We start from the raw sequence: 22,991 nt of genomic DNA on the forward strand, positions 1-22,991 counted from the left end.
GCAGGTCAACCAAACAAAAGTTTCTAACTATTTTTCACCATTTTTTTTTTTGTAAAACGATAATGTTAATGATTTGAATAGTTAGTTGTTTCAAAATGAAGAAAATCGGTATTATTAAGTACTAGCATTTATCTACATACTTTGTGTATATGAACACATTTTTTAGAAAATGAGAAGGAGAGAGGAAGAGAGAGAAAACGTGGGAGAGTGGGAGGTTTTTATTTTTAATTTTTTTTAATTTTAAATATTAGAGATATTTTAACATCACTTTTAGGTGAGGTTTCAATAAAAAACAATAAAATTTAGACTTATGAAGTTACATTATTGCCCATCATTTTTTTGTGTGATAGAAGACTAAATTATCTTTTCACCCTCTTTTGGTTGACAATGAAGGTTTCATTAATTAGTAGAGATTATTATTATATTTTTTTTAAGGCATATATAAGGCCATCTCCAACCGAAGGCTGACCAGAGGGCTCGTTTGAGCCCTCTAGCCCTCCAAGATTCCCCAAGATATTAATATTTTAATGAACAGTACATGGTCATATTTGCCTCCGTCTCCAACCGAGGGCCAGAGGGCCAAAGGGCTCGTTTTAGCCCTGTCACAAAAAACCGTCTCCAACCGAGGGCCAAAGGGCCATAGGGCCAAACATAATTTATTATTTAAAAACTACAATTTAATGTTGTATAAATGGCCTAGGAAGTTATATGAAAAAAATAGAATTGAAAAAAAATATGAAACAAATTTTGTGAAATAAAAGTTATAGGAAAAAAAATATGAAACAAAATTTGATTCATATGAAAGGAAAAAAAAAAGAGGAAAAAAAGAAGTTTACATTCATTAAAAAAAAAAAAAAAAGAAGTTTAAATTCATTAAAAAAAAAAAAAAAAAAAAGAGGCCTAATAATACAACGGCTACTAGCCGTTATATTAAAAAACATTTCAAACTATTAGTGTCGGTTATAACCGACACTAATAGTAGAACTATTAAAAAAAAAAGAATATCTTTAATGCTGTCGGCCATAACCGACAGCAATAGGAAATCATTAAAAAAAAAAATAGCCAGCCCGGGGTTGGCTGGCTGGCCGAAAGCAGCCAGCCCTCCAGCCCTCCAGCCCTCTCCGATCCTGTGGGGCCCTCCCAGATTCCAGAGCCCTCTGGCCTAGCCCTCGGTTGGAGACGGTTTTAGGGCTATTTTCGGCTCTCTGGCTCTCTGGACCCTTCGGTTGGAGATGGCCTAAGAATTGTGGTTGAGAAAGTCGTTTGACCGTATACAAGTTTGTGGGATGGTGGTACATATTATATCTAGGTAATGCTAGTGAGACTAAATTTACAAACTAAATGATGCATTAAGAAATAAAAACGTTAATCAACGCTTAAATAATAATCTAGTTATAAATTTTTATATCATTTAATTTATAAAATTTAGTCTAGAAATTGAGTCTCATAAATATTACCCATCATATCTCAGCGGCTGAGTGAGTAGAGCATTTGGTTGGTCTTAGTCACATTAATGTCGCATACTCTTTTACGTACTTTGCTAGCTGTCAGATTGGTATGGATTTCTTCTAGATGGTCCAGTTGCCGGCTTAAAATATGAAGTACATACTCTTTTACATATTTCGGTGGTGGTCCCATTGCTCAAATTTACATCTCTCTATTAAAAATGCTTTTGATTTTTGAAAATAAATAAATAATAATGTGTGAAATAAGCTTGTGATATGTCTCGACCCTGGAATGTGGTTGCCTTCCCTCGCCCTAAACTTTCTTCAACCAAAAAAAAAAAAAATTGTGTAAAAGAAAATAGAGTGTGGATCTTATTTTCCTTGTAGCATATAATGTGTGCTAAAGGCAATCAAATTTATTTTGTGCATGATTGTGCTGAAATTTGCAGCTCCCACGACATTATTCAATAGCCCAATTATTCAACCGTTAACCCAAGCCTATACTCTATATTACGAATTTGTGGCCCAATATCCAAGAGTCACACTAGCTGGAGAATTGCTGGAACCAAAGACCGGTGGGTTGGAATGGGCTACCGGTCGGATGGGGACCTCGGGCGATCGGTAGGTTTGGGGTTTCTTATGAATGTGCAATACTTTGACAAACAATAGGGTAAGTCGGGCTTCATTGTACCACAAGTCTTATTCACATATCCTCTTTACACACTACATGTGACATGTGAGGGCGAATAAAGTCTGAAAGATAGCATAGTTACTGCATGCCTTGGAGTCTTTCATCATCTTCACAATCATACCCACATGTATTCATAAACTCTCTCTAGCACTCTTTGTTTCAAGTTCTTTCAAGGTCTTCCCTTCAGAAAAATTCTTCTGTGCGGCTTGGCGAGCTCTCCCATACTCTCCAATACTGGTCGAGTCAGTGCTTGGAGAGACCCCACTGTTGAGAGTATGAATCACACATCGGAGAAAGAATGAACATTGCATCTGCTTATAAATAATTTGGTTACTTCCTATATTGCCAATGAGTTTTACAGTGGAATGTCAACTTTCTTCATGGTATCAGAGTAGGTTGTCCCATATGTGAAGCTCATCGACCACACGTGCTCCACGACCGATTTGTCTTTTTTACGTGCTAGGCTTGAGAATTCGCCATATGTGACGGGGCATATTGACAATATCAATCTCCCATAAGAAAGAGTTACCTTGCATTTGCTTATAAGTAATTTATTCCCCATATTATCAATTGGTTTTATGATAGAATCTCAACTTTCTTCACCCACTCCTTATGCGTGTGTTGCTATTTATAGCCGCCGGACGGCACAAGTTTTCTTCGTTTGAATTAGAAATCAAATCTTGTTAACGCATGTTTTTCCTTGCATAATCTTGATGTTAGGTAGTCTCTATCATCTTCCAAATCGTAATGTTTAGCTGGGAGTATGCGCTAAATCTGAAGAAATATTAATGTAATTTATCTTAAGATTGGGTTAACCAACCGATTAACTTTTAAGTTAGGGACATCCTTCTGTGTACTTATCAACTGGAACATTAGTTTTATTTTGTTGATTTGTTTGAAAAGTCAAAAGTAGAGTTAATTGGTGTGAATGTAAAATTAGTTTCTGCCTTTGTTTCATGCAGGATGCAGACAGAAAAAATGGTATAATTCGAGGTTCACTTATTTATGCTGAATGACTATTTTCATGAAATACTAGTGAAGATCGCATTCTTTTAAGAAAATCACATAAACATCCTTTCCTTGCATTGATTTTGCTTTTCAAATCTTAAATCTCTCACAAAATTTAACATCTTCAATTAATAATTATGATACAATCACTAAGCAGTTGATCGATATTCCGGCCGTCGATGGATATGAAAGATCTTCATAGCTCTAGCACCACAACTGTTCAAGCAAAATCATAATTCCAGGGTTAATTAGTTGAATATATAGAGTATTAGCAATATAAATTTCAAGTTATTAACAAAAAAGAAATGATTAGGCAGAAACTATAGGAGGAAGCATGTGTTACATTCTGAGTCTGAGGTGATCCAGTTCCCTTTCTTGGGTTCCAAGTGATCCGGGTCTTGAAACTTTGTAGAATTCAAAGATGGAAGGCTTATGATTTGATCATTCTTGAGTGAAGATGCTGTTGAAAGCGCTGTATAGGCAGAGGAAGTGGTGGAGTTGCTCTCCAAATCCCATCTGAAGCTGATCTTCGGCGAGTCGTTGCTTGGTTGATCATCATCTGGTACTGCTTTCAGAGTTCCCCGGTTTCGAAATTGCTTAACCTGGATGGAACAACACAAGTTAAGTCTCAACCATAAACGATATCAATCATAGATCGGCATATGTTACTTTTAAGACTCAACGAGCACGTTCTGAGAAACCTGGCGTTAAGCAAGCTATTTCGGCATGATTTAGGACCAGTTAAAATATGTAACTTTGATTTCCACCTGGAGGTAACAAACATTCACTCTAGTTGCAATGTGTGGTGGTAAGTTTGAACATTAATGGCTAGAGAAGGTCACAACAGCAACATATGGCTGCATAACTATTACGGTTGTGGACCTGCTTCTCTCATATTATATATCAATAGGTCCATGCAGTACAAAATATAAGAAAAATAAAAAACTAAAACTAAAAACTAAATGGTTATCAATGAATTTTAACTGAACAAAAATTTAGATTTGTACCTTTCGAGCGATGAATTTTCCACCCTTGTCTGATTTTGCAGCAGCAGCCCATCTCAGAAGCTCCTTCATTCTTGAAAGGGTTCTGGTTTTGTCCCCTTTAAGCTGTTCTTTCTTCTCCGGTAAGCCACATTGTTCGTTTGTTCTCGTCGAGGTTGATAACGTTGAATCATTCACCGGTAAAACCTTGTTGCTTACATTCACCGAATCCGCCTTGGTGCTACTAATTCCCAGACCTCTTGCAATATCTTCTTTCTTCATGATCTTCATAGATTGAATCCAATGCTGCCTTCCCTGCCTTCTGTTTATGCTATTAAGTCTCTTTAGCTGAAGAGTGCTATTAAAGCAAGCCGTTGCGACATCTTTTCGACATAGAAAGGTAAACGGCTTGAACTTCTTGTTACCCGATTTGCTTTCTTCAACTCCTTTTGATGATTTTCGATAAACACTGGCGCTACCGCGCCTAAAGACGATTATGTAATTTGGTTTAGCTTCTTGATCTGAAAATGAAGATAGAAAGTTCATAAATTGGTTAGTAAAAAAAAGTCCTAATGTTAAAGGTCAAAACTCTCTTTCATAGCTAGAAAACACTTAAAACACCGTTTCGATCAAAGAAACAAAACATAAACCCAACTGTTATTCCAACCAACTATTATCTTAAAACATTTCTCACTAAAATTAACAATTATCAGTGAAATGCACCGAATAAGTAAATCGAGTTTGATCTCTTACCATTAGTTGTTGCGTTCTTGTTGGAAGAACTAGAAATCTCCTCCCTTTCTTGTCCAACTTTAGCTCCAAATAGCCATTGAAGAAGCTGCTATGTTTATAAGAGAGATCAGTTTTGATCCAAAAATGCTATGTCTTTGCGTTGACATATACAAATATTTACACTCTTTTTACCTGCATGGTTATCGCTTGTATTTGGATCCTCCTTTATATAATGCTTGTGAGTTGTGAGGAGTGACCAGTGAGAAGTAGATGGAGGAGTGAGAAAGTTGATGACTGTTTTCTGGTCAAATGGACAGCACAGAGAGATCTGCCTATGCTGTCTGCATGCTCAAGATTCCTGTCTAGGGTTTGGGACCTTTTGGAGAAGAAGACAAATGATATTAGAAGTGAATCTGCATAAAAAATAATAATATTGAGAGACAACTAAGCAATGAGTGGGGGAAGGATTGGATCAATGACTTGGGATTCTTTTGTAACATGGGGGAAAAATATATATAAGATGATCATGTGGTGGTTAAGTAAAGGATTTAATTTAATTAAGAACCCAAATGTGTTTAGCTTTGGTGGCTTTTGTTTTAGCCATACACTTGTTTGTCCATGGTTCATCACTCCCATTTGGTCCCCCTTTATATATTACCCCCACAAAGTTACTTAGTCTAAGATTTACACTTGTGTTAATCTACGGAAAAGAGAATTCGAAGAAGAGAGGACGAGTGTATTGCCCTGACAAACTGGTGGAATCAACACCTGTAAATAATAATCTACTCTACTAAACTCAGTTTTGCGAGCGAGGGGTAAAAATGAAGCTCTAACAAATAGTTGGCATAGAAGACCAATTATTGCAAGGTTTATTAAGATAACAATTTGTCCTTGCAACTTGACTTGCAAGCAGGAGGACACAAAAATGGATTATATATTCACATTAATATTAAAGACTAGAATTAGATCAAACAAAAGAAAGATGGGGTGGAGAATTGGGAAAATCATGTTCCCTAACACATTAGAAATGCGTTAAAAAAATATGTGACAAATTAAGGAAGAAAAGGGTCATCACCGTCTTCCAGATTCCATAACATTTTCAGTATTTTGGCCGGTTGGGTATGGCTGCATTTCCAGGCAACTCTCCATCTATTTCCGAACTACACATACATCTACATTTCGAGGTAACCTTCGTTGACGAACGGTTTTCGATTTTGATGAATGTTTACGAGAAGGAAGGTTCGGATACTAGAATTACATCGTTGAAGTCAATGAAAATGAATAATTAGCGTTGTGCTGACTTACTAACTGATTAGAGCTAAATGATTAAGGCTAACACTGTTTATCTATACGCACACATAATTGTTCTTATGCGTAAAATTAAATTAATATTGAATTTACATGTTGCTTGAGTTGAGCATGTGGGAAGGAGATATTTTGGGGCTGTGTCAGTTATACTAACTTGGTGCTTGCAAGAACTTGGTGTGCTTCACATGGAGGTGAGTTGAGAACATATGCAGATATGCTCTCATAACTATTTTTTAATTACTTTTTAAGTAAAAACTAAGTTTGGGGATTCTTTCGGTAATTAGCTGTATATTCTCCACTCTATTTCTCACATCACGTGAATGGTTGCGTAATGTGCAAGGTGAGGAGAGTGGAATGAGAGCGGAATTATACAACCGGGTATACTCTAGATTTTGCCCCAAACTAGAGGCCTAGAGGCCTTACTTGTGGAGATTTCGTCTGTGTCTGAGCTTCTCTGCCCTTTCATTTTCATTGGGACTTGATGGGAAAACGTTAGCTCCCCTAAACTTGTGGCAGCAACTGCATCTGCAACTCACAGTAATCTCCACCATTGAAGCAAATAAAATCAATGTGGGAATTACATTGTACACGACATTCTTGATGAAAAATCGGGCCAAGGAAGAGTGATGTGGCACAAGCTCCTCTTAAACTTTAGATCTTAGTATTTGGTTCCCCAAGAAATGCAAAGTGCTGGGAAGGAATAAGTTGCTCTCAACAACCCTGTCACTGTTTTCTCATTCATATCATATTCTGCTTGCCTCTCTTGGTTGTAACATCATCCACGTTCTCTCACAAGCTTTCACAACGCTCAGCAACGCGAACGCGAGAAAGTTATCGAGTGTGAGAGTTTTGACGGGGTCATTCTTCACCTTGGACGACATTCTGTAGAATTGGCCGCATTCGGGGTGATTAAGTTCCCCAGTGGACAATCTTTGAATGAGAATCGAAAGCTTAATACAACGTCGAAACAAATGAATTGAAAGTTTCCATCCTTTATACAAACTGGAATTTCGTTGATGCATAAGCTATTTACATTTCAATACAATGTCTAATGTTATTTATAAACAAGCATAGAGTAGAACTGATATCAACTTCATAACCATATCACGCATGTACAGGATAGCTTTGGCCTCGTGTTGACCAGAAGGTGAATGAGTTATGGCTCAACTTCTGTTGGCTGCCACTGCCTGTTTGAAAAGAGGATTCGGGCTGCTAGACGTGAACCAGAGGCTCATTCCTCCCACCGGTAAAGAGAACACGGGCTTGAGAGAATCCCCTTCAAATTAGCACCGCCATTGTCCCAGAACGATCAGCTTGATCTTTTTCAAGACTCTTCTAAGTTCCAACAAGCTGATGCGATTCTTAAACTGCAGTTCTTGGAGCAGGCGGTCTCATCTGAAGGATTTTCTGCAGTTACTGGAACAACAATTGCCAAAGACACCAATGGGGTCAACTAAAGGCAATCTGATATACAAATCCAGTATACATCAATTTTCGGTCAAGGAACTGTAAATTTTACCAGATAAAAAGGGCACTTCTCATGGTCGATCCTCATCGGACCTTGAGCGTGTCAAACGTCGACGCCTTCTGGGGATTGGAGACAAATCTCTGTGATTAGTCATGGGCATGTTGTCATCATCATCGTCATCATCATCATCATCATCTTGAAGTCCCAACAAATTCTCACCCCAAAGAAACCGGCGTTCATTTAAAGCACCTGCTGACCGCCTATGTCTTGTCCAAACCCTTGATCGAGCCCTTGGTTCTCCAGCACGGTCAGCTGAGCCAATCATCTGAAACAAAAACAGGGTAGTCCACCAAGGCCCATTAGCTTCACCTGCACCACTTTCCCCTCCACCTGGTAGCCTATCTCCATTTTCAATAACATAGTCCCCAACAACAACAGCACCAGGCATGGCTGAATGAATAGCACTCACAACATCACCAAATTCTCTCTGGTGCTCAAGGTGTCGCCAGGCTCGTTCTCTAGATGGGTCAATATCAGAGGGTCTGGTGGTTGGGTGAACTCTCCTGGCATGCCGGCGCAACTCCTGGTAGTTACCAGAAAATGAGCATGATTCCCGAGAGCAACTTCGCTTCTTCAGGTTAAGATATTTTCTGGTATCTTCCACAACCTCCCATCCAAGAATGGCTCCTCGGCACATAGGGCATTTCAAGCTCAATTGTGACTCCGGTGAATTTTCCCCATCCAAATCATCATGTTCATCCCTTTCCTGAAATGACTCAGAATCAACCACTTCCATAACACCTTCTGGTTGTGCTTCAAAAGGCCTATTTAAATCTTGAATAACATGTTGCTGTGGAGGTCCAGGTAAATTAACAGATAATACAGAATTGCTTTCAATCAGGTTGTCACTTTCATTAGCTTCATTTGAGTCTGTTCTCAGAGGGATGTTCAGATCAGAAATACGAGGACCGTAACGGTTTATAGGGAAAGGACTGGGTAGAGTTGGACTGTTCATAGTATTTTCTCTCATCTTTTTAAAACGGTCCAAACAATTTGAATGCCTGTAACTTGTATCACATATATAAGATCTGCAACCCTTATCATGTGAGCTGCAAAGCAGGAGAACGGCATTATGCGGATGGTCCATGCAGATAGGGCATGAAACGGCATCCAGTTCTTTATTAAGAGCACGAATATCTGAATCAGTATCTAATCTTCGTTTCACACCAGCCATCTTGCAAACACTGTTCGATTTACTAAGCAAGTTAAAGTTATTACTACATAAGTACTATCATGCATAATCAATGTTCATCAATTAGATAAGCAGGGGGAAAACACTACGGTCATGTTGTATACAGCAGCAATTTATTCTCTTATCACATAAAAACAATACACGAATCGATGTTGAATGCGAAGGGTACAGATGTTTTATGGTACATGTTTCTGTATAATGTTTCACATTATCCCTTCCCCATCCAATTCACATAAAAATATTTTTTCAAATCAAGAGTAAGAATCAACTTTTGAACCACTGCCAATTTCAATTTGATTAGTGGGAATATAAGAACCTACCCAAAATCTAGGTCTATAACAACGTACAAAAGAAAGTTCAATCGGGTTCCAAGTTTCTTAAAGAATGCAATCAGTCTAATACAAAAGAAGAACAGTCAGCTACTATGAAGGGTTTATCAAATTATTACTGCCAAAACTGTAATTCCCTTGTTCCCAAGAAACTTAACATTACGTGCAATCAGAATAATTACCTATCCAAACAAACACCCCTAATATAACACACGTATGATTTGAAATATATCAGATATATAAAGGATCATTGAACTACATATACACTTACCAAAAGGCAAAGCTCTAAATAAATTCCCTACTTGGGCTTCTGATCTCTACTGCTTTACCAACTGAAAAATACCGAATCTTTACTTGACTCTAACAGAAATCAGATGCAAGCACTTGTCTCTAACAGAAATCAGAATGCAACCACTCTTACAAATGCTCCAAAATGTGATAAAAACAATGCAGCGACTGGACAACGGCACAGAGCTTCAAGGAATTGAATTCTTGATTTATTATAACGACGTACGTCTCAGGCCACAAGGTCACAAATGAGGCTGAGACCTGCAGTTATACGACAAGACAGAAGCGATGTCATGTACATAACACCTTAGTTCAATCATGGCATTATTCAGCAACAGATAGAAGCAATATTAGTAGAAACATCATGTATACATGTATCAGACCACATGACCTTTGAACTGAAATTTCAAAGACCATGAAAAAATCGGTGAGATTGGAGATATATTTTTGCACCGATTCTATTGCTGTTCATAGATTCTAAAAGTGCTCACACCTTCTGTTTAGAGATTCTAAAAGTTTTTTATATCCATCCGCCCCCTTTCATATGCACAATATTATACAAAGTTAGTGAAATTCAAAGATCAAGCAATAATTACTAAAAAAAAAATCAGAGCAAATTAAGCATTTTTAAACAGAAATTGAGCATTGCAACGGGTAGGGATCAAAATGGTCATTAAAAGATTACAAAAATCCAATCTTTACCAGATAAAAATCAGCATCTAAACCTAAACCCCACAGATAAACCCAAAATTGCATCCAAACCCTAATCCTAAATTTAGCACACTTGAGATTCCAATCATCAAAGGATTCAATAAACCAAACAAAAGGTATCAAATTCAGGTCCGAAAAAACACAAAAATCCATCAACCACCCAATTCAACAAGGATCCAACTAGATCAAACCCAAAAACTGATCAGATCAACATAAATTAAATAACTGAAAATTCCAAAAAATGAGACGCGCAAAGAAAATGAGGATTTACAAAGATTAATGATTTGATTTCGTCCTTCAATTTGGGGCTGTGGGTTGAGAGAGAGAGAGAGAGACTGCGTGAAGGAATTGCTTGAGATTTTGGATCGAAATTTGATGAGGAAACGGCACATGAAATTAGGGTTTTTATAATGCGTTTGTTGGAAGATGGAGGGTAAGCACTAATGTTGCAACCTCCCCATGGATGGAGCGGTCTTGGCTACTTCCACTTCCTGTTGTTGACACGTGGCGGAAATCGGGAGGATGTGGGACCCACTGGCAGGTCCATTCCGTCTTGCGTTTTGATCCTCCATCTAGAAACGATTTTGCATTGATTATACGTTTAATTATAGTCTTTGAACACTAATAATATTCGATTAAATGGATTGTGTTTAAAGAATGGTTTGTGTAATTTAGTCCATGCAAGCAACTTAAAATGTGTACATTGACCAAAAAACAATGGAACCTAATTATAATTTTATTCATATCTCGAGACGTATAAACATATTGAGAATTCATTGTTTAAATGATAACTTATATCTATAAAATGCAAGAAGAGCTAAAACCTAAATAATGACACCGCTAATTACTTGTCTGTTCTGTGGGTGGTAATCTTGCTGCTCACTCGGTTGCTTCATTTGTTGCTTGCATGGTGGCTCTTATTTATAGGACATGATTGTCCTGATTTTCTGTTTAATATTCTTGCTGAAGATGTAAACATTGCTATTAAAATTTAATAAAGTCTATCTTTTGACAACAACAAACAAATACGTTACGTCCCCTTCCATAATTACAACTAAATTTGTATCATGAAAAACTTCTTCATGATATCTCCTTCATCTTCAACTAGGTTTCTTTATTTGTTGTGTTATGGAGACAATGTCAAATTCTAAAATATTTTGTTTAACATAATTAGCGTGTGACATAGGTTTGTTTGAGTACTAACCCTGGTGCACCAAAATACTTAAGCATAAATGTAGCGAGTTCGAGAATAACATGTTACCACTCACCTTTTAATTCTTTGGCCAAATTTTAAAATAATAACAAATATATCAATCACATATTTGGATGAAGAAAAACAAATTTCCTATTAGATCAAATTAAACAATAATTTTATCGAATCTGTAAGTTTGATAATTATATGTGAGAGTCATATGATTCATGCTAGTTCCACCTGTTGTAAATGATGGGTATGTTTGCCCACATGTGTATAGTAATGTGTATAGTAAAGTATCACATGTGTACTATATACTCATAAGCTAAATAGTAATGTTTTGTAATTTTCCATTGAAGTAGCTCTATAAATAGAGCAATTCAATTGTGCAAAGATTAGTGAATGAGAAGAAGAAAGAAAAGAGAAATATATCTAATAGCAATAATATACATTACTTCCTCTGCAACAGCTTGTGTCGGTATATTACTCTGCAACTGCTTCGTTCATTCACCGAGTAAAGGTTATCTCTCTATAAATTTTGCCTTTTTATAACACGTTATCAGCACGACTCTCTAATCTTTTTCTCATTTCCTTTCACCGAAAGAAAAAAAAAAAAAAATGTTTCCTCTAAGGTTTTTTCTGTTCTTCTTCTTCCTCTCCCTCAATTGCTGGGTATACCCTCGCGAAGAACTGTTTGCACCATGTTTACTTCTAGTTCTCCAACTAACTGTCACTTATATCTTTGATTTCTTGTTTGGTGTAGATATTGACTACTAACCCACTGATTATTTATGCAATCCAAGATTGTGCGGTTCTATCGCCTATCTTGGACTGCAGATCTAATTTTACTGCAAATTTTAAGTGGAGCGGTATAATCGCCCGCTCTATCCTGCATATTTAAATTTTCCCGTTATTTAATTTTATCGCAATTTTAGGTGGTGTGAAATAATCACCCACCCTGCTTTACATCTTTAATTTTATCGCAATTTTAGGTGGTGTGAAATAATCACCCACTCTGCTTTACATATTTAATTTTATCGCAATTTTAGGTGGTGTGAAATAATCACCCATCCTGCTTTGCATATTTAATTTTATTGCAATTTTAGGTGGTGCGGTATAATCGTCCACCCTGCTTTGCATATTTAATTTTATTGCAATTTTAGGTGGTGCGGTATAATCGTCCACCCTGCTTTGCATATTTAATTTTATTGCAATTTTAGGTGGTGCGGTATAATCGTCCACCCTGCTTTGCATATTTAAATTTTATCGCAATTTTAGGTGGTGCGGTATAATCGTCCACCTTGCTCTACATATTTAAATTTTCCTGCTGTTTAAAGTAGTGCGGGATAATCACCCATCCTATACTTATTTCGATGAGAATGGTGCGGTACAATTGCCCTTCTCATTAATTGTGTAAATCTCGAGCCTGAAGTTTCGAGTACTTATCATTTTGGCCTGAAGATCAAAAAAAATTTGTAAGAACCAGAAGTTCTAACAATATATTTCTCCAGTACACATATTACTGCAAGTTCTTACACACCTCATTTTTCTTTCAGAAAAGAAAATGGCAAACTTGGCAAAGCTTGATTTTGCTGCCCTGGACATTACTGGAAAGAATTACCTTACATGGGTACTGGATACCAAGATCCATCTGGAAGCAGCAAATCTTGGAGATACCATCAAGGAAGAAAGCAGTTCATCCTCTCAAGATCGAGCAAAGGCCATGATTTTTATTCGTCGCCATCTTGATGAGGCACTAAAGAGCGAGTACTTAACGGTTGAAGATCCGTTAGCCCTTTGGAATGCCTTGAGAAGCAGATACAATCACCAGACAACGGTGATTCTTCCAAAAGCTCGCTATGACTGGACTCACCTAAGGATCCAGGATTTCAAATCAGTGGCTGAGTACAATTCGGCGTTGTTCAGAATTACCTCTCAGATGAAACTCTGTGGGGATACTATCACTGAGGAGATGTTATTGGAAAAGACTTTCAGCACATTCCACGCCTCTAACATGGTACTGCAACAACAGTATAGAGCGCGAGGCTTCACTGAATACAACCAGCTGATATCTGTGCTCTTGGTGGCTGAACAGAACAATGAGCTTCTCATGAAAAACCATAATTCCCGACCTACTGGATCAGCACCGTTCCCAGAAGTGAATGTTGCGTCCCTTGAAAGAAATACCATATCCTCCCGTGGCAATAATTACAAACGAGGACGTGGTCACAAGCAAGGTCGGTGGAAAGGAAAAAGCAAGAACCATGGTGTCCAGTTTCACAACCAGGTTCCAAGGTATAATCCAGGCCCGAGCTTTAAAAATACCAATCGCCAGAAAGGAAAAGCTCATGTGAACACTCCTAGAAATCATGAAGGAGGTTGCCATAGGTGTGGTGGCAACGGACATTGGGCGCGTACTTGTCGCACCCCAAAGCATCTGGTGGAACTATATCAAGCCTCCTTCAAGGAGAAGGGTGTCGAGATCAATTTCCTTGACCAGGCTAAACCAATGGAAACCCCTGATCCAGTGACCAATTTATCAGGACAGTTAAACACAACCCACCTGGATGCTACAGACTTTATTAATGAAAGAGGGAATGAAGTTTATGGGTCCGATTGAATTATTTATGTTTAATGTACTCATGTTATTTGTACCTGTGGTTTAATGCTCGCATTTTCAATTCAATAAAAGTAGTATTCCAGTATGAATAAATTGCTTTTTCTTTACTCAGAGATCATGGATAAAAATTATGGTTATTCTCAAAACAAGATCAATGGCGGAGACTTTTGTCTTGCAGATAGCGCAACCACGCATTCAATACTTCGAGACCGAAAGTATTTCTCGAATTTGGTACTTGCAAAAGTAAAGGTAACAACAATATCAGGACCATCAGATGTAATTGAAGGCTCAGGAAAAGCCCAGATTATGTTACCAAATGGAACAATATTGTCTATAAAGAATGCATTATATGCTACTCGGTCCATTCGAAATTTGTTGAGTTTTAAAGACATACGTTTAAATGGATACCACCTTGAAACGAAAAGTGTAGAAAATGTGGAATATTTATGCATTACCTCCAACGATACCCAGAATCGTATATTGGAGAAGTTGCATGGTTTATCGAGTGGATTGTATTGTACATACATAAAGACAGTTGAGGCATATACTGTCATGAACCAGAAGTTCATTGATTCAAAGGTTTACATGCTTTGGCATGACCGTCTAGGTCATCCAGGATCCACCATGATGCGTAGAATCATTACCAACTCTAATGGACATCCATTACTGAGCAGACACATTAATGTCCCGAATGATAATCCTTGCAAGGCTTGTTCCCAAGGGAAGTTGGTAATTAGACCATCACAACTAAAGGTTGATGATGAATCCCCATCATTTTTGCAAAGAATTCAAGGGGATATTTGTGGACCTATTCAACCACCTTGTGGACCATTTCGATATTTTATGGTTTTGGTTGATGCATCTACCCGATGGTCACATGTTTGCCTATTGTCTACTCGAAATGTAGCTTTTGCGAGACTTCTTGCTCAGATAATTAAGTTGCGAGCACAGTTCCCAGATCATCCCATTAAGTCCATTCGACTTGATAACGCTGGTGAATTTACGTCTCAAACCTTTGATGATTACTGTATGGCACTGGGCATTAATGTTGAACACCCTGTTCCTCATGTCCATACTCAAAATGGTTTAGCAGAGGCATTTATCAAGCGGCTTCAATTAATAGCCCGCACTCTGCTCATGAAAACGAAATTGCCAGTTTCTACATGAGGACATGCCATATTACATGCTGCATCATTGGTTAGATTGAGACCCATAGCCAACCACCAATACTCATCAATACAACTCGTGTTTGGACATCAGCCAAATATTTCACATTTACGAGTTTTTGGTTGTGCTGCTTATGTGCCTATTGCACCACCACAACGAACTAAAATGGGACCTCAGCGCAGATTGGGAATTTATGTGGGTTTTGATTCACCATCTATCATTAGATATTTGGAACCTTTGACTGGTGATGTGTTTACAGCTCGTTTTGCTGATTGTCATTTTGATGAGACAATTTTCCCGTCGTTAGGGGGAGAAAAGACCGTTCCAGAAGAACGACAAGAGCTAACATGGGTTGTTCCCACCTTATCTCATTTTGATCCAAGAAGCACTCAATGTGAAAACGAAGTGAAAAGAATCGTTCATCTTCAAGGTATTGCTAATCAAATGCCAGATGCATTTAATGATGCTTCGAAAGTGACACAGTCATATATACCGGCTGCAAACGCACCTGCAAGAATTGATGTCCCTGTTGGACAAAATAAAGTGGCAGCGAATGATTCATCCAGTGCACGCCTGAAGCGTGGTAGACCCCCAGGTTCAAAAGATTCAGCTCCTCGAAAGAGAAAGATGAGGGCCCAATTGAACCCAAATGATATCATTCAAGAAAAGGAATTGAATGATAAATCCACAATTCGTGACTCTGTACTTCCAGAAAAAGAAAATGTCCTTGATGAGACACATGTCCCTGAAGAGACAGAAGTACATGAAAGCAAAGAAATATCCATAAATTATGCATGTACTAATGAATTGTGGGATCGAAATGAAATAATCATCGATGACATGTTTGCATTTGCAATAGCCACTGAAATCATATTAAGTGATGATATTGAGCCCCGCTCTGTTGATGAATGCAAACAGAGACAAGATTGGCCTAAGTGGAAAGATGCAATCCAGGCAGAATTAAAATCCTTGGAAAGACGAAGTGTTTTTGGACCAGTAGTCCAAACCCCGCCTGGTGTGAACCCCGTAGGTTATAAATGGGTATTCACAAGGAAACGCAACGAGAAAAACGAGATTGCAAGATATAAAGCACGACTCGTTGCACAAGGTTTTTCACAAAGACCTGGAGTTGATTATGAAGAGACATACTCTCCTGTAATGGATGCAATTACGTTTCGTTACTTAATAAGTTTGGTGATTTCAGAAAAACTTGACATGCGACTTATGGATGTCATCACCGCGTATCTATATGGAGAATTAGATACTGACATATATATGAAAGTCCCAGAAGGACTTAAGTTGCCTGAAGCAACTAACAAACCACGGGGTATGTTCTCAATCAAATTAAGGCGATCACTATATGGGCTGAAACAATCTGGGCGAATGTGGTATAATCGTCTCAGTGAGTATTTGATTAAAGAAGGATATGCCAACAATGTCATCTGCCCTTGTGTGTTCATTAAGAAATCAAATACTGGATTTGCTATAGTGGCAGTATATGTCGATGATATGAACCTAGTTGAAACCCCCGAAGAGCTCAACAAAACTGCTGAATATCTGAAAAACGAATTTGAAATGAAAGACCTTGGGAAAACCAAATATTGTCTAGGCCTGCAGATCGAGCATTGTGTTAGTGGAATTTTGGTCCATCAATCAGCTTACATTGAAAAAATACTGAAGCGATTTGGCATGGACAAAGCTTATCCACTTAGCACCCCAATGGTCGTTCGTTCTTTGGACATTAAGAAAGATCCATTTCGTCCAAAAGAAGATGATGAACTGGTCCTTGGTCCAGAAGTACCATATTTGAGCGCAATAGGTGCTTTATTGTATTTAGCACAATGTACTAGACCAGATATAGCTTTTTCAGTTAACTTGTTAGCCAGGTACAGCTCTGCTCCAACAATTCGTCATTGGAAGGGAGTCAAAGATGTTCTACGATACCTTCGTGGGACAACAGATATGGGTCTCTTCTACTCAGACAAGCCCACAAATGAACAAATCCTTGTTGGATACGCAGATGCTGGTTTTCTCTCCGATCCGCATAAAGCCCGCTCACAAAATGGATATGTGTTCACTAATGGAGATACTGCAATTTCATGGCGATCAACAAAGCAAACGCTAGTTGCAACATCTTCCAATCATTCGGAAATAATTGCTTTACATGAAGCAAGTCGTGAATGTTCTTGGTTAAGATCAATGATCCATCACATCCGGAATTCATGTGGTCTACCTTCAAAGACAGACACTCCAACTGTCATCCATGAAGATAATGCAGCCTGTGTCGCCCAAATGAAGGAAGGATTTATCAAAGGTGATAAGACTAAACACATATCTCCAAGATTTTTCAGCGCACATGAGCTTCAGAAGGCTAAAGTTCTTGAAGTCAGACAAATCCGTTCCAATGAAAATTTAGCAGACTTGTTCACCAAATCTCTACCAAAGTGCACATTTCAGAAGTTGGTACAGGGAATCGGATTACGTCGGCTTACAGATTTGAAAAATGCGGAATCAGGGGGAGATACAATTCAGGGGGAGCATCCATGATACATGCATGTTGTACTCTTTTTCCTTCGCTTAGGATTTTTCCCACTGGGTTTTTCCTATCAAGGTTTTAACGAGGCAACCTAAGCATGCTCAACACCATCCGGGTAAAGTTGTACTCTTTTTCCTTCGCTATGGTTTTTTCCCACAGGGTTTTTCCAAGCAAGGTTTTAATGAGGCAACTGATGTTGATATGTGGGCATCCAAGGGGGAGTGTTGTAAATGATGGGTATGTTTGCCCACATGTGTATAGTAATGTGTATAGTAAAGTATCACATGTGTACTATATACTCATAAGCTAAATAGTAATGTTTTGTAATTTTCCATTGAAGTAGCTCTATAAATAGAGCAATTCAATTGTGCAAAGATTAGTGAATGAGAAGAAGAAAGAAAAGAGAAATATATCTAATAGCAATAATATACATTACTTCCTCTGCAACAGCTTGTGTCGGTATATTACTCTGCAACTGCTTCGTTCATTCACCGAGTAAAGGTTATCTCTCTATAAATTTTGCCTTTTTATAACACCACCATCTTTTTCACATTTTGGACACTATTATTTGTTCACCCAATATGTAGGTTTAATATATTATTATATGTTGATCTGTGGAATCATTTTATTTTAATATAAGACAAATAGAAAGAAAATGAGCAAGAAATTCGTAGTTAAGTCGGTTAAGAATATATGTTTCTACATCTAAGGCTCTAGATTTGATAATAATATACTCTTAATTTTCTTCTAATTTTATATTTTCAATTTTTGGTTTGTATTGAGCTCTAAGAATTTTTTAAACGTGATAATTTACTTTGAACTATCAAATTTATCAATTTTTTTTGGTAATTTGTCTCACCTCAATGTCGAAACTTACCCTCAGTGGAACGAAAAAATTCACCAATTTTGACAATTGGTTAAAAAATGGAGAAGATTGCAACATCTTTAAAGATTAGCCTTGGGAAATTTCTTTCATGTAATTGTGAACACGGAAAATTCCTGAAACGAAAGAGACAAGAACAACGTGCACAAACAAATATTTGTATTTGATGATTTTGGGTTACAATCTCTCTCTATTTTGATCATCTGATTCGATCTCCGTAAGGTGTTGATTTATGGATATTTCGTTGATCCAAGGGCCGTCGGGGCTTGATCTTGGATGAACTGTTGAAAGTTTCTTCAAAGGGTCGTCGGGGCTTGATCTTGAAGGTGGATTTGATGAAGAACGAAAAACGAAGAACACTTTCTTCAAGGGCCGTCGGGGCTTGATCTTGAAGGTGGATTTGATGAAGAACGAAAAGGGTTTTCTTGATCCTTCGGGATTTGCTTGAGAGCTTCGGAGTTTCAGAGCTTTAGAGCTTCAAGGTGTAATATGAATTCCTTCCAAATGAATGAAATGGGCTTGTATTTATAGAATTTTCCAAGGCCTAATTTTGAATATAATATCCCAGATGAAATAAGTCGTTTCTGCCAGGTGTTGACACGTGTCCTATTTGATGACTTTTCCAACTCATTTCAATTTTCGTTGAGTCACACGCTACGTGTAAAATTTATGTAATACATGAGCGTTGACACTTTGATTTATCGGTCAACATTTATTTACCGAAATTTCGATGTCTACAAATGCCCCCACTTCAAGGCGCGTCATATACATGTGCTTGTCATGTGTAGGAGATGCGTTTTGAAGTCCCTTAATGTAGATGTCGATCCAAGGGCCGTCGAGGCTTGATCTTGAATTGGGCTGGAGATTTCTTCAAGGGCCGTTGAGGCTTGATCTTGAATTGGGCTTGAGATTTCTTCAAGGGCCATTGAGGCTTGTTCTTGAACTTTTGTTTGAAATTTCTTCAAGGGCCGTCGAGGCTTGATCTTGAAGGTTGAAATTGGACCACAAGGAGCTTTATGTGGTAGATGATCTTTGGCTTTGGTAGTGGGTGAATCGGCACGTATTTTGTTGCGCTTGTTGACTTTCCACAGCTTTGATCTTGAACTGGGTTGGAGGATTTTCTGGCTTCCTCCGATTGTTTGAACTTACTCTTTATGTGGAGTTTGATTTGATTCAAGGGTGATGGACACTTGATCTTGAATCGTACTTGTGATTTCTTCAAGGGCCGTAGAGGCTTGATCTTGAACTTTGGCTGGAAGCTTCTTCAAGGGCCGTTTGAGGCTTGATTCTTGAAGGTTGACTCGAACACATGGTAAGCAGGCACGAGGTGAAGGTGACGACTTGTTGCTCTATTCAATCTTTCTAATTCACACCTGAGCAGTTTGGTCAACGGTATGATCTTCAAGATTGATGGGCTCTTCTTCCAGTTGGTCACTTGATCTTTAAGGATTTGATTCAAGGGTGGTGAAACGGCACGTGCAGCCCACAACGCCTAGTAAGTCGACCCAAGAATTTGAGGGTCAAAACGAGTTCACCGTCCTCAGGCAGATGCGGCATCTTCTCGAGTTCTTCATCTCATACTCTTTCTGCTGAGTTGACTGTGTATGCTGCACTCTTCTCTGCTTGTTTCTTCAGGCAGATGTGGCAGCTTCTCGGGTTCTTCAGCTCGGACTCCTTCTGCTGAGTTGACTGTGCAGACTGCATTCTTCTCTGCTTGTTCCTTCTGCACGTTGTCTCCACATGCTGCAAGGTATCATTTTCACTTGCCTTATCTGTTCTTCAGGTAGATGTGACAGCTTCTTTGGAAGTACAGCAGCAGTGGGAGACGAGTACTCGAGAGCAGTGCTAGGTAGGCAATCAGGGAAGGGTTTCAAGCAGTCGGTTCTTTACCCGAGTTTGAGTGGAGGTTCCGGCATATTGCTTTCTTTATCCTTGTCTTTGCAGGTAAGAACAAGGACAAAAGAAAGGACAGGGAGAGTGCATGATATGAGATACTCTTGCTTTCTACCCTGGTGATATGAGATACTTTTGGTTTGGAGTCATTGGCTTGCAGAGGTACCCCAAGGAATAAGGAACACTGAATGACTCGAGAGGTTTCGTTGGGAAAGCATTTTTTTGGAGATCAAGAAAGGCTCTATATGTCTGCCTTGCTGTGGAAGGTGAAGGTGGACAGTTATAGGAGGTCCTTTAATACCTGTAGAGGTACTATTCTTTCACTCGTGTCGGCAACTAACGCGTGATTGAACAGTAAACTTCACGTGCTTTCTCCTTCACCGAAAATCTTCGACAAATTGCCCGTGATTTGCGCAAAGTTGAGTGTGCATATGACAAGTGATGACGCGGCTGAAAAAGACTGGCGCCTCTTCGATATCTGGGATTGGCGCTTCGACAAATTACCCGTGATTTCCGCAAAGCTGAGTTTGCGTGTAATGGGTGCTGACGCGTCTGGAAAAGCAAGATGCTTCTCCGATTTCTGAGCTTGCCTCTTCGATTTTTGAATGGCCTCTTCGAATTCTGAGCTCGCCTATTCGATCTCTGAAATCCCATCGAGTGCTGATTTTTTATAGAGGCACGCAGTTCGTTTCAAAGCACACTTGAATTTTTGCTTGTAGAAACTCCCTTCTTGCACTTCTAAGATCTTGATTCATCTGACCTCTTCTTTCTTCAACACTTTGAAAATGTCTGGACCCTCCGACCATCGTTTTGATTTGAACCTTGATGACGAGGTAGTCCCGTCTTCTCCAGATAACATATGGCGTCCATCCTTCATATCCCCTACTGGTCCTCTTACCGTTAAGGATTCGGTGATGAAGAATGATATGACCGCTGCGGTGGTGGCCCGGAACCTTGTCACTCCCAAAGATAACAGACTACTTTCCAGGCGGTCTGATGAGTTGGCTGTTAAGGAGTCTCTGGCTCTTAGTGTGCAGTGTGCGGGTTCTGTGTCCAACATGGCCCAACGCCTATTTGCTCGAACCCGTCAAGTTGAATCGTTGGCGGCTGAAGTGATGAGTCTCAAACAGGAGATTAGAGGGCTCAAGCATGAGAATAAACAGTTGCACAAGCTCGCACACAACTATGCCACAAACATGAAGAGGAAAATTGACCAGATGCAGGAATCTGATGGTCATATTTTACTTGATCATCGGAGGTTTGTGGGTTTGTTCCAACAACATTTGCCTTCGTTTTCTGGGGCTGTACCGCGTAATGAAGCTCCAAATGATCAACCTTTGGTGCCTCCTCTTCCTGGAGTTCCGTCGAGTGGTGTGGCTTCAAACAGTCAACCTCCGGCGCCTCTCATTTCTGGAGCTCTGCCGAGTGGTGAGGCGGCACCTGATCGTCCTTGAAGATACCCTCTTGTAAATTTGATTTGATTTGATTTTTTATTTTTTAAGGTATGTATAATGCAAATTTATGTAAAATTTCCAGAAAAATAAATAAAATGGACTTCTATTTCTCTCAATGCATTTTTTTTTTTTTGCTATATACATACATATATTATGCACACACACATACATACATATTAATTTTTCACATGGACTGATCCACCATTCCAAAACCTTTTCCCTTTTTTTTTTGCATGGTGCTAGCCACCAAGGATCCATTTACTTCTTTATATATATATATACACATATACATATATATATATATATATTTTTTTTTTTTTTTTCTTTCTTTCTTTTTCTGCACATGGTGCCAGACGTTTCTTTCTTTCTTTTTTTCTGCACATGGTGCCAGACGCACCATGAAGCCCTTTACTTTTTTTTATTATTTATTTATTATTATTATTATTTTTTTTTTATTTATTATATATATATATATATATATATATATATATATATATATATATATATATATATATAGGGATAGAGGGCTTGCAGAGAGCATCGACGGAGATGGACGGAGAAAGGGAGCCGGAGGTGTGGAGTTCGTGGCTGATCATCCTTGCTGGGCAGAAGGAAAGGTCTTGCAGAGGAGGACGAGGACGAGGACGAGTCAGCGACATGGCTGCTGCTCGTTGCTGTTTGCTATGCTCGCTGCATGGAAGGATGCCCATTGCCAGGGTGGTTGTCTGCTGCAAAGGAGGCTGTCTCCCTACGCTCCGTTGCACTCTCACCGTCCGTATTTTCTCTGAAAGCTTCGCGGAGCTCCGACCGAGAGAAGATCCTCAGCAAATTCCTGTCGCCCTTGGCTGGCTGTACAGCCTCATTCACATCCGTCACAGCTGTCACCTTACCCGTTAACTACCTTGGCAGCCTCACTGCTCCGTCGAGCATCCTCGAAGCCATGTCCGCGCGGACGGAAATAGCCGGTGCTGGAGGAGAAAAGAAGGTGGTTGATGGATCTAGACCAAACTCGCTGGAGTTGCAGTGGAGGT

At 38.9% G+C, this 22,991-nt stretch overlaps 3 protein-coding genes across 7 annotated transcripts; 1 reads left to right on the forward strand and 2 right to left on the reverse strand.

Annotated features, from left to right (window-relative positions):
- Positions 1-3,183: 3,183 nt before the first annotated feature.
- Positions 3,184-5,344, reverse strand: LOC126624084 (uncharacterized). Its single transcript, XM_050293101.1, has 5 exons — positions 5,052-5,344; positions 4,881-4,965; positions 4,152-4,648; positions 3,488-3,746; positions 3,184-3,360 (listed from the first exon to the last, which is right to left on the reverse strand). Exons 1-5 carry the CDS (start codon positions 5,055-5,057, stop codon positions 3,341-3,343), a joined length of 867 nt encoding a protein of 288 aa, XP_050149058.1. The 5' UTR covers positions 5,058-5,344; the 3' UTR covers positions 3,184-3,340.
- A 1,776-nt stretch (positions 5,345-7,120) lies between these two features.
- Positions 7,121-10,657, reverse strand: LOC126624082 (uncharacterized). 4 transcript variants are annotated; one of them, XM_050293097.1, is made up of 4 exons: positions 10,487-10,657; positions 9,488-9,765; positions 7,687-8,891; positions 7,121-7,583 (listed from the first exon to the last, which is right to left on the reverse strand). In XM_050293097.1, exon 3 carries the CDS (start codon positions 8,867-8,869, stop codon positions 7,706-7,708), a length of 1,164 nt encoding a protein of 387 aa, XP_050149054.1. In that variant the 5' UTR covers positions 8,870-8,891; positions 9,488-9,765; positions 10,487-10,657; the 3' UTR covers positions 7,121-7,583; positions 7,687-7,705. The 4 variants fall into 4 exon arrangements, with proteins under 4 accessions (XP_050149054.1, XP_050149053.1, XP_050149056.1 ...); XM_050293096.1 differs by having other exon boundaries at positions 7,687-8,879; positions 10,487-10,656; XM_050293099.1 differs by having other exon boundaries at positions 7,687-8,744; positions 10,487-10,655.
- Positions 10,658-11,658: 1,001 nt separating this feature from the next.
- Positions 11,659-14,134, forward strand: LOC126624081 (uncharacterized). Of its 2 annotated transcripts, none has more exons than XM_050293094.1 (2): positions 11,659-11,927; positions 12,964-14,134. In XM_050293094.1, exons 1-2 carry the CDS (start codon positions 11,810-11,812, stop codon positions 14,025-14,027), a joined length of 1,182 nt encoding a protein of 393 aa, XP_050149051.1. In that variant the 5' UTR covers positions 11,659-11,809; the 3' UTR covers positions 14,028-14,134. The 2 variants fall into 2 exon arrangements, with proteins under 2 accessions (XP_050149051.1, XP_050149052.1); XM_050293095.1 differs by lacking the exon at positions 11,659-11,927 and adding an exon at positions 12,513-12,882.
- The last annotated feature ends 8,857 nt before the right edge of the window (positions 14,135-22,991 follow it).

Source organism: Malus sylvestris, chromosome 5 (genome assembly GCF_916048215.2).
Source record: "Malus sylvestris chromosome 5, drMalSylv7.2, whole genome shotgun sequence".
Classification (NCBI taxonomy): domain Eukaryota; kingdom Viridiplantae; phylum Streptophyta; class Magnoliopsida; order Rosales; family Rosaceae; genus Malus; species Malus sylvestris.